We start from the raw sequence: 17013 nt of genomic DNA, 5'->3' as shown, positions 1-17013 counted from the left end.
GCTCTCCTCGCTGCCCGTTTAAAAAGGGAAATCTGTCGAGCATTAACGGTTACTGTCGACAAAGTCTTTATGTGGACAGATAGTACAATCGTCTTGCAGTGGATAAACTCAACAAACAAACACCCCATCTTCATTGCAAATCGGGTTAGTGAAATCCTGGAGAACACCAGCGTTGACCAATGGAACCACGTCGCCACTTGTGATAATCCGGCAGACGCTGGCACGCGTGGTATGTCCGCTGAAGTTTTGCAATCAAGTAGCTGGGTGAGGGGTCCTGACTTCTTGAGAACTAAGCAATTCCCTTTTGTACCAAATACTGACGTCGTTGATAACATCAAGCTCGGCGTTGTAACCAAGGAACAAGATGATGACTCCATCTCATCTTTAGCCGCATCTGTAACCAATTCCTCAAAAGAACAAAGCATTAATCTGATCCCGTTTGATAAGTTCAGTTCTTATCAAAAATTACTTCGTGTCACCGCATATGTGCTCCGTCTTTTACCATCTCATGAAAGTTACCGCACCGTAGACGGCAGCATAGCCGACCCTGTTGAGCTTGACGAAGCCGATCGTCATCTCCAGTACTTGGTTCAAGGAGAGTCCTTTAATACTGAAAGAAAGGATCTTCTTGACAACAAATCCGTTAAGAAGAGCAGCCGCATTGCTCAGTTTACTCCGTTTATTGGACCTCATGGTCTCATCCGTTCCTCTGGTCGACTCCGACGGCTAGTGGAAATTGACTTTGACACGAGGCATCCTACCGTGCTGGATGCGCGTCATATTTTTGTTCAACTGTTTCTGCGGCATACTCATTTGAAGAACCATCATCAGGTCATCGACTACTTAAGGTCAAAGGTACAAGAACGTTATGCCATCCTAAAACTACGTTCCACACTGCGTTCCATCAAATCAAACTGCGTCTTGTGTAGAAAGTTCCGTGCAGCAACCATTCAGCCTATCATGGCAGACCTCCCAAAGGAGAGACTCGCATACCAGTCTCCTCCCTTTACCAACACCGGGGTTGATTACTTCGGCCCATTCTACGTCACAGTTCGTCGGACTACCGAGAAGAGGTGGGGATTTCTCTTCACTTGTCTCACTACTCGTGCTGTCCATGTTGAAGTTGTACCGTCCACGGACACCAGTTCCTGTGTAATGGGAGTTGAGCGGTTCGTCTCCCGTCGGGCTACTCCTGCTATGATTTGGTCGGATAATGGTACGAACTTCATTGGAGCGGAGAAAGAGCTCCGTGAAAGTGTGGAAAAGTGGAATACGCTTAATATCGCTGCCGAACTCGCACATAAGGGCATTAAGTGGAGGTTCAATCCACCCAGTGCGCCACACCAAGGTGGCATCTGGGAGAGGTTAGTTCGTAGTTTTAAAAGAGTACTATACACCATCCTCGGTACGCGTCGCCTCACAGATGAGGTGTTGAACACTACTTTTTGTCTGGTCGAATACGCACTAAACTCACGTCCCTTAACGCCCGTAAGCGCCGACCCGTCCGACCTAGGCGCAATAACACCTAATCATTTTCTACTCGGTAACCAAGCAACCAGAATTCCGTCCATCGTTGGCGTCGACGAGTTTGATCATCGTAAGCGGTACGCCCGTGCACAGTCATACGCCAATGCAATTTGGGCACGTTGGCTCAAGGAGTATGTACCTGCACTGAATCGTAGATCTAAGTGGCAGACGCCTGCCGAGCAGCACCTCAAGGTCGGTGATTTAGTTTGGATCGTTGAAGAAAGCAACCCTAGGGGTTACTATCCAACTGCTCGGATTGAAGAAATTCGGTACGGCTCCGACAGCGTCGCCCGCTCAGCCGTCTTGCGCACGTCATCCGGATCGCTTGTCCGCCCACTCGTTAAGCTTGTACCGATCCTCCCAACATTTTCTTCCGGGCCGGAGGATGTTACTGAGTAAATAAAAAGAGCAGCGAGGATTGAAATGCACTATTTAAATAAAGCGAGAATCTATCCAGCGAGAAAGTATTACGTCATAATCTCTTAACGATGTAAGCCTTACGAAAAGATTAAATGCACACAAAATACGTTCTATTTGGCATAGAAAGCTCGGAAAAAGTTCGTTAAACATAATTTTCGTTGAGCCTACTAATATACTGAATCGATTGCGCTCTTTTTAGGCTTAATATTTTTATGTTTCGAAAACGTATCGGTGACCAATCTGAGCCGAAAATCGGCTCAGACAAAATACCTGCTAGCAAATACAGCTAGATTTGCCGGGCCATTTAGATGTGCTTATTGCCTTGATATGTGTAAGATACAGTTTCCTACTCGACTTTATCGTAGTTTAAGGATCTCGACGAATTAAAGTTACGAAAGACTGCATTTTTGTCAGTTTTACCCATTATATTGATTAATCAATATTTCTCAAAAATTAATTTTTTTGCAATTTTCATCTCGGAAACGGTGATATCAATTGATGAGCAGAACAACATTCACAGATAGCAGTATAAAAGAGTATAAAAACAGGTCAATATTTGGGCTTAGAGAACAACAGAGAAAAACAAAAACTGTTGATAGCATTTCAAAATTGTGGTTTTGTTTTTGAAACAGTTCAAATCAGTTTTTGATCTGTGAACATAACAGATATCATAATCACATAGTGATATCTAAGAAATCAAAAACTCAAGTGATGAAAATTACTCGAAAATTCAAATGATTCCAGCCATCAATAAAACATTTTAAAATGTTCTAGTAACATGAGTCTAATCAGTAGCTAAGTTGCTATTCCCCTACTTTGCATGAAAGAGTTGCAATAACAGAGATTGAACAAATTGGGTATATCCCCAAAATACTAAGTATCCCATTACGGGGGCTATAATTTTGTGGGGGGTTATAATGCGAAATACTCAAAAACAATTGAAGTAAAGTCCTTCAAATCAGGAACTAATTTATTCATTTTCACTTACTAGTAAAAGTGGACGTATTCCAGGAACTGTTCGGGAGAATCGTGTGCCATTCGGTGGTGTCCCTTATCGAACATGTGTTTTCTCACAGCACCCCCATCTCTGAACTGTTTGCTTCTCTTCGAACACAGGATACATTGATGCAACACTTCCACTTTGTAATCTGAACAACAACAGAACTCTCCGTGCTAGGAACACGGCGATTTTATTCCTTCTCCTCGAGTGAAAACATCTTTAAACTGGTCTCAAAAGAGCATTTGTACATTTAAAAAGACTGATATGCAACAGGGACCATCAAAAACCTAGTCAACAGACTGCCCGCAATAGAGCATTCGTAGGTTTAAAAAATCAAAGGTCATTTAGGAGAAACAACGGAGGAAAATTTGCCACCCACTGAAAGTCGAATCTTAAATTTGTTCGTTTTTTTGTGCATATATGTTTGAACTCAGGAAATCTACGTGAAACGGCTCAGTAATGTTAAACGTTGATTGTTGCTCCAAACCGATATTGAACCCAATTTTTCCCCAAGATAGAAAACAACGAACTCGAGCGCGTACGTTGGATATTCTATTAGGCGAAAACTCTATAAAGGTAAGCAGTGCTAATAATCTCCCAAAGGAGCAGCCGAAAATTTCTTCACCAGATGTGCGAAGATTAGTTCAACTTGTCACAAAAACTCGTCTATGCGCTCCAAAAAACGAAGCAGACAAAAAAGCATTAGAACGATTTAAAAAGAGTTGGTAACAAATTTGGTTAAAAGCTTCAATTAGAGAGCGCAAACATGCAATCGGTATATTCAGCACCGATACAGGAATGAATGAGGATACGAGTTAAATGTGAAGGCCCGTTGGGCCTCGGAGAAGAGAACAATGCAACTTAAGAATCTGTGACCTTAATTTCTACCAGCGTTTCTACTGGAGCAACCTGAATTACACATCGATTATTTCGGTAGAGATAGGGGATAAACGGGTAGCTTGAAATTAAAGCAGCCCTGAAGGGTGTCCACGCTTAGACTGTTTAGCGTGCCAAAAACAATTTCAGCTCCGCAGACATTTTTTGTAAGAGATAGCCGATGCGCAAAAGATCTAATTAAGCACAATTTTGCCAAGTTCGACATGCCGCTGGACTTATTGAGAAAAACTTTCCGCGTTTTGAATTAATACATCTGCCTATTATAATAGGTCTCTTGATCTTATTACATATTATTGCAAGATCAGCAACTCAGAGGCGTGTTTTGTTATCACACTACAGATTTAGCGTTGGTTCTTTAACTACTAATTATTGTACGAAGAATTCAAGACACAGGGCTGTCCTAGAGATAGAAGCTGTCTTCAAGAGTAGAGACAAAGAAAAGAGGCGAGTTGAAGAAACATGTTCAAGAAATGGCGGTTTTTGTACGATATCAGGAACCTGCACACAAAAATAATGTCAAACAAAACGGGGTGTTCTTTGAGCTTGACGGACAAACGGAGGCTTTGGTTTGTTCTGTCACGTGCTCATTTCCACCTCCTCTATGTAACTTGATATATCCTTTATCCTGCACGTGCGCTAGTTTTGCCTTACTAAAGAAAAGCGTTGAGATCAAAGAATCATCATAAAATAAATTTCAGAACGAGAAAACTTGTCATTTTTTGCGTCATGAATGTTATTTTGGGGTGGAAAAACACTCTGAAGCTAGATAAAGGACTCAATATATCCGGTTACATCATTCCATTTATTTGGCTGTTATATTGAACTTAAAAAGAAGTCCCCCCAAAAAGTTGTGGCATTGAGGCACCCCTAATGTATTGTTTTAAGCTGTCCCCAGGTTCCGTGAGGTGCCACTGAGCAGTTTAAAAGTAATGCCTCACAAAAAAGGCTCTCAAACAAGCAAAAAGTCTTGAAGACTTTCAATGCAGTATATGCAGAAACAATTGTACTACATTTAGCATACAATGCTTCAAGTGTCTCAAATGGTTTCATGTTGAACGATTTTGCAGAAAAGATTTAAACGTCAAGTAGCAACCGTCAGTATCAAAAGTCGATAACAAAAAAATTTCAATTTTTTTTCCATTAAAAAAATGACGTTCTCTGACTATCTAACAAGTCAAACAGACCAAACCATGCTTAGGATATAAGAAACTCAGACCATACCTTCACTAATATCACAACACTAACAAAAGCAAACTCGGGTTTGAGATATTTTTGCTAATTTAACATAACATACCAAAGGAATTCTCTTTCGAAAAAGTAAAATAATCCTTTATCAGCATATAGGCTGACCATAAAAAGACCTCTCATCCATAACGCTGCATACAGTTCGAAGAATACTTCAAAAACAGACAACGGAAGTAGAAAGAGCAGCTTTTCCCAACCTCAAGTAACACTGAATACTCTTGCGCGCAACAAGTCAGTGCCTCTCTTTGATAGTGCAATTTTAATTTGCTCAGAACTGTTCAAAACTGCAAACTAATTCAGCACCAAGCAAGAATTTTTGCCAGTTAAAAACGATAATATGAACAATTCCAAACGGCCAACAGACTGAAACAAATGGCACCAAAACAAATAAAAGGAAAGAGATCGATCCAAAAAATCGTGAAACGTGAAGTTGAGTGGGGTTCATTAGTTCAAAACTTCATTGAGGAAAAAACCAGAATGATGATCTTGACGTTCTTCAACTCACGTATGACACCCTGCTGGAACAGAAGGCATATTTGGACAAACTTTTGGACAATGTCTCCGAGTTTACCCTTACAACCAACGAAAACACCACACTTGCCAACTGCTTAAGTGAACACACAATGACATTCCTCAAATGAGAGAAAATTCAAAGCGGTTTGACAAAATCAAAAATGAACACAGTTGATGCTTTAGGAGACAATTCTATAACAAAAACATTTTCGTATGCGCCAAGTTATGCAGCAGAAATAATTCCTTTAACATCTCTAGAGAATTATCATCAGATAACAGTCTGCAAAATGCAATCTCTATCACATCAACATGACTCATACCCAACATTGACCAATAGAAACACTACATGATGTGCTGTCTCAAAAGAAATCGGATTCAGCATTGATAGATACCAATTATTGAGTTTTCAAAACGACACCGACAATTCTTCATCTGACAGTCAGCGATAAAAAGGGCACAGATTCAGTTGCGTCGAATAAATCTTGCAAGCGTAATATTGGACAACTTGTAGAAAATACAGCTAACGACAGTGCAGGACAACTAGTAACCAATCAATAGATTGGAACCGCAACAGTTTATAACGGGGGTATTTTGGTACAATTGTTGAACAGACCTCCAATAGTCAACCTAAAGAATCAAACGAAGGAAACGAACGACAGACTGACCTTTCCGAGCGAACCGACAACAATCAACACAACGAGCGCTTCGAAACAGATTGACCTAATGAGTTTAAGGAACCACTTCACTTTGTGAAATCCAATAAAAACAATAAAAATCCCCAATCAACATCAAAACTTCGGTCCAGACAAACAACTCAGACATTCAAAAACGTTCATAGCGCAAAACGATAGTACATATTGTCCCTCACAGGACAGCTTTGATGACAGTGACAGCAATGAAGAGAAACGAAAAATGTTTTACGAAGGTTTCTTCAAAGAACAAAGCGTCCAAACTGCAACTTTTGTGGGAAATACAATTCACCAACAAACAGCAGAACAGGAAAATTTCCAAACAACTTTGTCAATTCCCGCTTCAAATAAAAACAAACAAGTGACAGGAACAAAAGAATAGGAACCAACCTTGTTACAATGAAAATATGTTGACAGAGGCAAACTACAGCCAACTAACAGCACCAAGACCCAACTGACACGGAATAACAAACGAGGTCTTGCCGGAGCAAGTCTCATGCGATACACGAAATCAGAGAGAACAGGGTGCAGAGTTACGAAGAGAGCTCCAATGTCAGACAACCCGCACCGCAGTTCACTTTGAATCTGCAAAACAATTACCTGAAAATCATACAACCAATTCAACCAACACACATTTTTGCAAATTCATTTTTATTCCAAATCAGAGACACCCCCACATAAACATCAACTTGCCAAAGACAAAATTGAAAACATACAATGGAGACCCCTCAAATGGCACGAGTGGTATCGTTATTTCAAATCAACAATACATCCTGACAAACTGGAACGCTTGCCCAAGCCTTCGACAGACAACTGAGACAGCTTCATCTCATTTCCAGCTTTTGTCAGACAATTAGTGTAAATTTTCACGAGTTTAAACCAGACCTGGAATCATCCGTCGTTCTGAGAGTAGCCAAAGAAAAACTATCTCCTGCAATTATAAAAGTGGAACGAAAAAGTCATGCGCAAAGAACTTGTTAATCTAAATCAGATTCAGTTTAAAGATTGGACAGACAAGTATGCCGAAGCGTGCGAAGATATGCCACGGACTCATAACAAAAATTCTTTCTATCAGATAGTACAACCAAGGGGAAAATTCGAACAAAGGATCAACTCCCAAGAATTGTCCGCTTTGTTCACATATTTAGGAAACCCAATTTAGACATCAAAATTGAACAAATACAACAGAGACAACTCTCGTCAACAGCACCTTTGCTGTTCGACCCATTGGGGATGATAACGCTATTTGCAACACGAATTCGAAGCTTCTTCAAGCAGTCCTTAAACAAGGCAAAAAATGGGATCAAGAAGTACCAGCCGAATTTTATACTGACCTGCAGAAATGAATTTACAAATTCAACAGCATGCCAGAAATTACGAAAAAGATGCCTTGTAACAGGACCAACGAAAAGTATGCAGCTTTATGTATTTAAAGATGCCTCAAATATAGCAAACTCAGCGGTTATTTAAATGAGATCTACAACTAATGAACGAAGTGTGACTGTGAACTATGCCATTTGCAATTCCCGAGTAGCCCCGACAAAGCAAACAAGTACACCTAAACTTGAAGTTAAGGCAGTCACAATGAGAGCGGAACTAGCCAGTTTCGTAGACCAGAAATGACATTAATTTCTTCTCAGTTCACTTCTGGACGGATAAAACTGCAGCATTAGGACGGATAAAGTCACGATGAAAAGTTTTCGTAGCTAACCATGTCAACAAAATTTTGGATCATTCTCAAGCAGAGAAATGGAAACATGTATCCGGAAAATTTAGCCCTGCACACCATGAACCAGATTTTTGAAAGCAATAGAGCTCGAAGAGAAGTAGCTACAAGTTTCCTTTTCAAGACCCAGAACACTGGAGCTTTGATCAAAAATTTTTAGCAGCTACCAATTTAGTATTAACTAAAGTGTGAGCCCAGTCGACAAATCAACAAAATTTTCAAGTTCGAAATTGACTGCTCAGAAGGACAACAACCGTGTACAAAGCAACAAACACTTTGCAAAAAAGAAATACATTAAACAGCCAGAATGACGCCCATTAATGAAATTTTCACAACAAAAAAGTTTTAGAAAAACAATAGCATGCAAACTGGACAATGCAGTTCTTCAATTCAATCCATTTTTGGATGAAAATGAAGTTTTGCGAACCAAGGGAAGGCTGAAACATGCACCAATACTTTAGAATCAAAATCAGCCCATGATACAGGACATCAAGGAATATGTCAATCAGTTAATTGCTCAAGAAGCTCACACTAACAGCTGTCAAATGGGTGAGAAGTTTTTCATAGCGTACCTGCAGCAGACTTTAATCAAAGGTTTTCGAAGATTTCAAAGAAGAATCAGCCTGATTTGTTTCTCAATAATACACAAATGATGTCTGATCTTCCGCACTCTCGCTTTGCTCACGCACAAAAACAATACCCATTCATAAATGTAGGAGTAGATTACTTTGTACCCCTCTATAATGAGCATAATAAACTCACAAGCTTGAAAAAAAGAACATCTGCATTTTCACGTGTTTAGTAAGTAACCCGTGCAGCTCACTTGGAAGTTTACCATAGTCTAGACCCCGACAGTTGTTTACCGGCAATTAGACGTCTCGTATCAAGGAGAGGATACCCAGAGATAATAATCTCCGCAGACGGAAAAAATTTTACAGCATCAAAAAAAGGTCATGAACTTGGATAGTTTCCGCATTGACAACTATATTGCTTAAAAATTATTACAGCAGAACATTTTTTGGAAAATGAATCAACCGCTTGCTCCACATTTTTGAGGTATATGGGAGAGAATAATTCAAACAGCAAAGAGAACACGTCACAATCTTACGAAGTTAGCAACTGCAGGCAGATATTTCTGTCTTCAGTCAGCAACTGGAGGCAGACAATTTCAAAACTTCCGCACCATAACTTCTGCTTCTTCTGATAACGAGGAAGAAGCCCTAACACCCAACCGCTTCATTCTTAGACGACCACATCTAACTCTAACCAGTCTCACAGCAAAATTTAAAAATTTCAGCAAGAAGGATTTAACGCTTTTGGAGCATTTCTGGAAAACACTGCAAAGAGTACACTTCAGACCTAATAAGCAAAGAAAAATGGAGAGAGCAGTCAGAACTCAAGGCGGGCGATTTAGTCTGGATTCTGAATTAGTTTGTGCCAAGAGGTATTTGGCCCCTCGGACGGATAACAAAAAATCATTATGGAGCCGGCGGAATACCAAGATAATTTTACATTCATTCGGCAACAAGTACCTTGACTCGCCCTGTAGTAAAATTGTCAAGAGCAAAAGATGAAGACGAACTGAACAACACAAGGAGCAGAGCAAAATCCAAAAGAAATCAACCCCTTACTGAGATTATCACGACATTCATCTCCTGAGAACCAGTTATTCAACATAAAACAAAATTTTAACCTTCTCTCTCGCTGTGTGGGAGGAGTGTATATTCTGACAAAAAAGGTCAATTATATTTCAAAATTCAAGCCACCGAATGATAACGAATTGCAACTCAGAAAAACATCAGGTGCCACATTAATCAAAACGATCCGCTCAAAACAAGTAATCAGCAGCTGACAAGATTGCCTAACAAACAATGCAGCTTACAATGCAAAGAGAAGGGCAACAAGTACAAAAGAGATTATAGGTCACCAACTCTAAAGGTTATATCAGTTTTAAATTATCACCAGAGTATTCAGTTTCAGCCCTAATTTTAAAGCGTGCCCTCTTCTTGTCGCGGAGTGTTGAGGTTCAAGCTTCAATATTTCATTGATTCTTAATTTGACTTCTTTTTGCATGATTTGATTTCTAACTTTAGCTCATATGTTTCCACGCTAATTTACCGCTGAAACCAAAGTTTGTGAATTCACTATTGTCAAATCAATCTTATAAGCAAGTTGGTCAAGATGCTCTAAGAGAGCTGCTCGGCCACTTAAGGCCCTCCACTTTACTTGAAGACTATTGAGCTGAAAGGCTCTAAGAGAACTTAATGCCCTCAGGGCGCTACCTGTTTATCCCGTTTTTGGGGACAAAAAGTCAAATGGGTCAGATGAAAAATCGGTCAAGCAAAAAAACGCATAAAAAAAGACCACAGGACTGCTATTATTGCTTCAAACTTCGTTTGAGAGCAATTAAAAATTAAGAGGCCTTTATTTAATTTTGAAATTCAGGTGTTCAACTAGTGGGTCAATTGAGAAACAAAAACACAACTCACGCAAATAAGAGAACAGCTGTCCACAATCAGCTACCAAATGGATGTAGGGCACAAAGAAACTATGCGCTTGCTCCATGTGCGTTAAACATTCTTCGACATTTTCAAATGAACATTCTTTAAAGCAAAACACGCACTGCCTTGGGTCAAATTTGCATATTTTACGCACGAAAGCTTCCGTTTCCTCCTCTTCGTCATATTCCATCTCTTCCCAATCCTCTTCATCTTCAGACTCCCATTCTTCATCTTCGAATTCCTGTGTATTTGGATTGTTTATTTCGGGATTCGATGTCGGAACGACAGGAAGCTTCTCTTGTTTTGCCACCAACTGGACGCAGTCGGTTGAAGTGTTGATCTCGGCCGCTAGTTGAGTTGAAATGTCGAAGGATTCGCTTGTTCTTCTGGATTCAGTTCGGCTGCTTTGCCTCGATACCTACGCCAATTCAATATTTAAAAACCAAAATTTATTAAAGTTCAAATGTATTTTTATTTTTTTTTCAAACATGTAAATTAATAATATAACCGAAAGGTTCAAGTTTACATGCCTTCAGAATAATCAGGAATATTTATTGAAATAATCAAAATTATACATTATTCTTCTGGTTACTAACTGATGTTACCCCTTAAGCTGTTCGTTCCACTATATATAAAAATTTTCATGCTGACGTTGCAAAAACTCTGTTAAAGTTCTTTTGAAAAGAGTTTTAACTGCTTATTATCTTAAGCAGTATATAAAGAGGGGGTTTGCTCTTAATTCAATAGACGAGGAGTGATCCCCTACTAAGAGACATCACTGCATCGTATGTAATTTTAAAGACAAGGCACTCTTCACTCTTTTTGAGCTGCGTCATGAGAATTAAAAATTTAATTAAGTTCAAATGTATTAGCATTTAAATGTATTACAGCGTTAAATCTTAACCTAATAACAATTAACTTGAAAAGATGTTTTTATTGGCGGCCGCGAATACGCTAAAGACCCGAATGGGCATCATGTTTTGAGCTATGTAATCAGTTAAGAGCGGGAGGTGTTGGGGATTTTGTGGGCAAACGTTACCTCTTTTTTCTGATTCTCGATATGCTTTTTACTCTGAAGGTGATTGTTCAGCGCTTTTGTCGACTGAAAATTCTTCTGACAGACAGTACATCTCAATTGCTGATTCTCAGGATTAAAATGTGACGTCGGTACAGTTGACTTTGGCCCTCTCCCTCCAGAAGTCGGTTTGCTGTTCAATTCAGCCGTTAGCCGCTTTAATTCGAATTCTTCGCGGCTCACTGGGGGCAGCTCAACCACCTAGACACTAACTAATGTCATACATTCTCGACTTTTAACTAGTTCCGGGTCTATGTAACAAAAAATTCAAAACCGACAACTGTTTTCTTAGTCGAACTATCCACTCCGCCAATTACTTAATTTCTATCAACGTCATTGACTTTAGGTCATCTTTCAATATTTTTTGTAAGAATTTAGATAATTTTCTCATAGCCAAAACACTTTCTTTTAATTACTTTCGGCCATGTACATATTTTCTTAAATGTCGCTGTGTGGACTGCAGATCTTAATTTGCTACTGTGCTTTGTTAATTTGTACTGTCATGTCTTTCTTTTACTATGTATTCCTCTTGGAATTTAAGTCTTTTACTACTACTACTACTACTATTGTTTCAACACCCCCCCCCCCCCCCCCCGTGTTTTTTACGACCCTCACTTGCAATTTTTGGATCTATTCTGTTTCGGCCCCTCCAGCTTAGTGAGCATAAAATTTTTATGACCCCCCGACGCACGTGCTATTTTCTTACATAGTACCATGCTATATAACAACAGAATTTGTAACTGGGGGTCATAAAAAACAAACACTGGGGGCGGGGCGAAACAGAATAGTTTCCTTATCCCAATTTTTAGAATCCCAATTTTTTGTTAAATAGCCCGTAAAAAATAGCACTGCGCCTGAAGACATAAAAGACAAAATGTCCCCTATAATGGGAGATAGAAAAATCCCTAATTCCTTCACTCAAAGCTGATACCTACTTTTCTCTTTAAATTGTAGCGATGCCATTCAGTGTGATAATGTTCTCGCTGCAACTCACTGCTTCCAAAAACTGTCCGACAGGCAAGACAGGTTAAAGGCATAGTCTCTAAAAAATTAAAAATTCGCAACATTTTTACTTTAAAAATTGTAGTTATCCGTATATACACAGAGTTTATTGCTCAGAATTGATGAAAACAGTATATAAATAGCACGCATCAGAGCATTTACGCTTGTTTATATTTGATGTTGCAAAATATTTCTTTATTGAAAAATGATACAACTTGGCAGGAGTGTCTAATTTATCAGCTCAAACGTCAGTAGGAGAATCCTTTTGGAGCCGTTCAGCCCACTCTCATAAACAATGACAGAGGATGAATTTTTGACTAATTGTTGTGATAAACAGATAAATAAATAGAAATATTTGATAAGTTTATCACGTGTAATTTCAGAGTATTTTGAATTTCTACTTCTGAAATGTCTTCATTGTGGGCGCCAGCTGTTTACGAAACGCCATCAAAGCTGCTCCCTACGGGCTGAAGACGTTCCTGCGACGATTCTGTTTCGCAGTCCCTGGAATGAGCCTCAACCCCTGGTCACGTAAGCCCCTTAACAGACTGCAATATCTTCGGCAAAAAGGTACGTTATCCAAAAAGTCCATTGTTATCTGGCACGATATAATTAACAATGCCCTCACGAAACATCATTCAAACAATAATCGGGCTTGTCGCATTTGTCGCATTGACAAGTTGTTGAGTCTCATCGAACAATTCAAACCTCGACAAAGTGCTATTGTTTACACCGCGAGATCTTCGGCTCCTAACATACTGGAGCAATTGAGAAATTCTCAAGTAGTGCCATCGACATCAGGAACCGTTTGCTTTCCACTCGAAAACGGAGAGATATTGCTATTGTTGAAGACATTCGTCATGTTCATCCACCAGCTTACTTTGAATTGAAATTTCTATCAACCGTCCTAAATAACTCGAAAGACCTTCGTTGATTAGCCCAGAGGAAGCGTGGTTATCGGAAACGCCCATCTTCCACGAAAAGAAAGACAGCACAAGTAGAACGTCAGCCAACGAAGACTTGAGTTTAGTTCATTGTTTTGTTCTTTGTTGGGTTTTCTGCGTCCTTGACTTACGTGTTTCGAGGGCAACGAGATCTCGACTTCGGGACTTGACTTTGAAATGCCTCCAAGATCCAACTCCAGTAGGGACCCATGCGGTCATTGCGCACTGCAGGTCAAATATAATGGACATGGAGCTCTACAATGCCATAGGTGTTACTTCTGGTGCCACCTAAAATGTACTTCTGTTCCAGCAGCCCTGTTAACTCACTTGAAAAAAGTTCAAGTATTGGTTTGGCTTTGTGGGTTTGTGAATCTCCAACTAGAAGCGCTCTCTATGTCATCTCCCAAAGTTGACAAAGTCCGGAAACTTCATGAAAGTGTTGACGAGCTGAAGAAGAATTTCGTATCCGTTAACGAGATCACACGTGGATTGACGTGGATAAAGTACTTGGTCAATTTGTCTTCATCAGAGGTCAACAAACTCAAAGTTGAAGTGTCGGAACCCGCCTGAGCTGCGTGCAGTGACACCAAAACTTCTCGAAAACTCCATTTTCGACCGCTCAATACTAGTATTTGGGATCGAAGAACATGAGCCAACGTTGAAGTCTTCCGAAGGACATTTCTACAGCTGAAAATTTGATTGAAAAAGTAGATCCGTCCATTTGCGCCATCGAAGACGTCCACCTAATTGACAAGTTCACTTTTGATCATAAGCACAGACCAGTATTAGTGACTTTCCAAAGTCAATGGGACAAACGGATGGCCCTGTCGAAGTCCTATATGCTGAAGAACACCAAGTTTTTTCTGAAACCAAAGCTAACTCCGGAAAAGTGCCCTGGAGAAACAACTGCTCAATTTGCGTTCCGAGCTATCAAACCTAAGCATCCCCAAGCACGAGATGAAAATTTTGAACTTGAAACTTTATCATGGGAACACGGTTTTGGACCACTCCAAAGCCCCAGATGTTCTAACAAAGCCAATTAAAGACAATTAACTAGCTAATGACCTTTACGTTTGTTTTCTTCTTCTGAACTGTCGAGGAATGCTATCGTTAGAAAAACGAGCTTACATGCATAAACACCAACCACACTTCGCTTTTCTCACCGAGACATGGCTAGAAACGACGCTTGAAAACAGTGACTTGTCAGCTTGGGGATCGTTTTCGGTTGTCGGAAGACAAGACTTCAAACAAGGACGACATGACGTGACTCTGATTTTACAGAACACTCCAACACATTATGTGCGAAGATCCTTGGCAATTCTGTCAACCTCGACTTTTTTACATCAGCCTTGATCAAAGTTGACGATCGTCTTGTCCTCTTTATTTTGGTCTACCTTCTACATACTATCCTCAGCTCCACTCTCAACCGTGGCAACTCCCTCGACAACATTGTCGTCCCCTAATCTATCACCGGCTGTTTCGACTGCCACGTCCTTCCACTTACTCGGTTCTCAGATCGTGCTCCCATATCAGCAAAGATAATCACGAAGTCCTCACACTCCTCTAGTAGAATCCAAAATTATGCTTTTACTGAGCCAGGCATTGTTATTTTTTGCTCACTATGGCAAGATTACACCTTCTTCAACTATCGTTCTGCGGACACGCTCGCCGATTTCTATCACCATCTGCATGTTAGTGTCAAACAGTGTTCGGAGCGTAACCAGAAAAAGTGTTTCTCTACCAACCTACTACTAATCCCATACTGTGCATTCTGAGTAATTCTGGGAAGAGAAAGTATCATTCTGGTCAAAATGTCGAGCGGAACCTCGAAGACACCCTTGAGAAATCTTTGGAATTGGACAAGGTGTTCAACATATCTGGGAAATTTACTTCCAACCTGGATTCTTGCTTCAAACTCATTGAAAGCTTCAAGGATAAATTTCTTCCGCATCCAATGTTTTCCAGTACATCGAAACTCCTTTCTTGGATTGACGTTGCAATTGCTTTCAATGATTTACTTGCTTCGAATTTCAACACTAACTTGTACGAAACAAGGACACCAGATAACAGCCAAGGACTTATTTTCTTCAATGACTTCTGTGGCTCATTTAGCGGCTCCGATATTCTACAAGTAATTCTAAACAGCACCGCTTGCACTTTTGAGACCCATGATGACTTCTCGAAAGAACTATTGAAAAAATGCTATGGTCTTGTTGCAACGTTGTTCCGGATCGTCTTCAATTGCGTAATCCTGAACTGCCAATTCCCCGAAATATGGAAGTCTTCATTTATTAAACCTATTCACAAGGTAGCTTGCCGAAACGACATCACCAATTACCGTCCAATTAGTCTACTGCCAAACATCTCACTGTTATTCGAGCAGTTACTTCACAAGTTTCTTATTGATCTAATCAAGAATGAAATTTATCCGAGACAGTATGGTTCCCAGTCTGAAAAATCTACGATTTGTCAGCTTCTATTATACGTCAACTACCTCTATCTCAACAAAGGAGACATATTATTCTTAATATACTTCGATTACGAGAAATGCTTCGATCGTTTGCCACATTCCGTTCTACTTGTAAAACTCCCAAAAATTGGTCTGGACTCGAATTTGGTTTCCTTCTTTGAAAGTTACCTTCTCGGAAGATTTCAAGCAGTACGAATCAACGGGTTTTCTTCGATGCACACAAGAGTATTGAGGGGCGTACCCCAGGATTCAGTACTTGGGCCCTTGCTCTTCTTGATTTTTATCAAAGACCTGCCGTGTATTCTTCTGGAGAGTATTATGTGGTTATCTGCTGATGACGCGAAACTAGTTTTCAACTCCTTGAATTTCAATGATGATCTTGTCCGTTTCTGCAGTTGGAATCAAGCAAACGGGATGTTAGTCAATGCCAAAAAGAGCCTACGTATGTCTTTTGGGACTGTCAAGCCCATGTTAGAGTACGCCAACATCACAATTCCACAACAAGATTGCGTGAAGAATCTTGGAGTTTATGTCAACAGAAAGTAAAAATGGAACACGCACACTCAATGTAAAGTCACCAACAGCCGCATAGCTTTCTACAAGCTTAAAAATACTATACCTTGGAGCACTCCATCACATATCAAGTACCAGCTCTACGTCGCCTATGTTGTTCCAATACTCCTCTATGGTTCTCAAATCTGTTGCTTTTCACTTGCAGATCTCGGGCGTTTAAGAATATCCAAGAAAAGTACTTGAGATGGTTTTACGGGAGTTCTACGAACTACATGGACACTCTTCTCACACATAAAATCCTACCAATCGCCTTCCGAATCCAAGTTGAGGACTGCCGACTGTTCCTTCTCTTGGCTCAAAGGAAGCTATTGAGCGACTTCTGTGATAATGTTGAAGTTTTATCTCTTGGTGTGACAAGAAGACGGAAAAAAAAGTTCAAACTCAAACGTAAAGTAGCCCTTGGATCTTTCTACAAACGGTCCATCAACATG

General features: G+C 40.0%; 1 protein-coding gene across 1 annotated transcript in view; it reads right to left on the bottom strand.

Moving 5' to 3' along the window:
* The window catches only part of LOC142349896 (cytoplasmic 60S subunit biogenesis factor ZNF622-like), a 28809-nt gene extending 16177 nt beyond the window's left edge, over nt 1–12632 (bottom strand). The window contains exons 1-4 of the mRNA XM_075401742.1: nt 12529–12632; nt 11558–11794; nt 10507–10936; nt 2936–3095 (exon numbers count right to left, since the gene is read on the bottom strand). Of these exons, the coding sequence (XP_075257857.1) occupies nt 2936–3095; nt 10507–10936; nt 11558–11794; nt 12529–12630 (929 nt within the window). The 5' untranslated portion in view covers nt 12631–12632. The remainder of the gene's footprint in view (nt 1–2935; nt 3096–10506; nt 10937–11557; nt 11795–12528) is intronic.
* Nucleotides 12633–17013: the final 4381 nt, after the last annotated feature.

The sequence above is a fragment of the Convolutriloba macropyga genome, chromosome 11 (genome assembly GCF_964194025.1).
Source record: "Convolutriloba macropyga chromosome 11, txConMacr16.3, whole genome shotgun sequence".
NCBI lineage: Eukaryota > Metazoa > Xenacoelomorpha > Acoela > Convolutidae > Convolutriloba > Convolutriloba macropyga.
The sequence above is the reverse complement of the archived record's forward strand: the minus strand, read 5'-3'. Positions and strand labels throughout refer to the sequence as shown.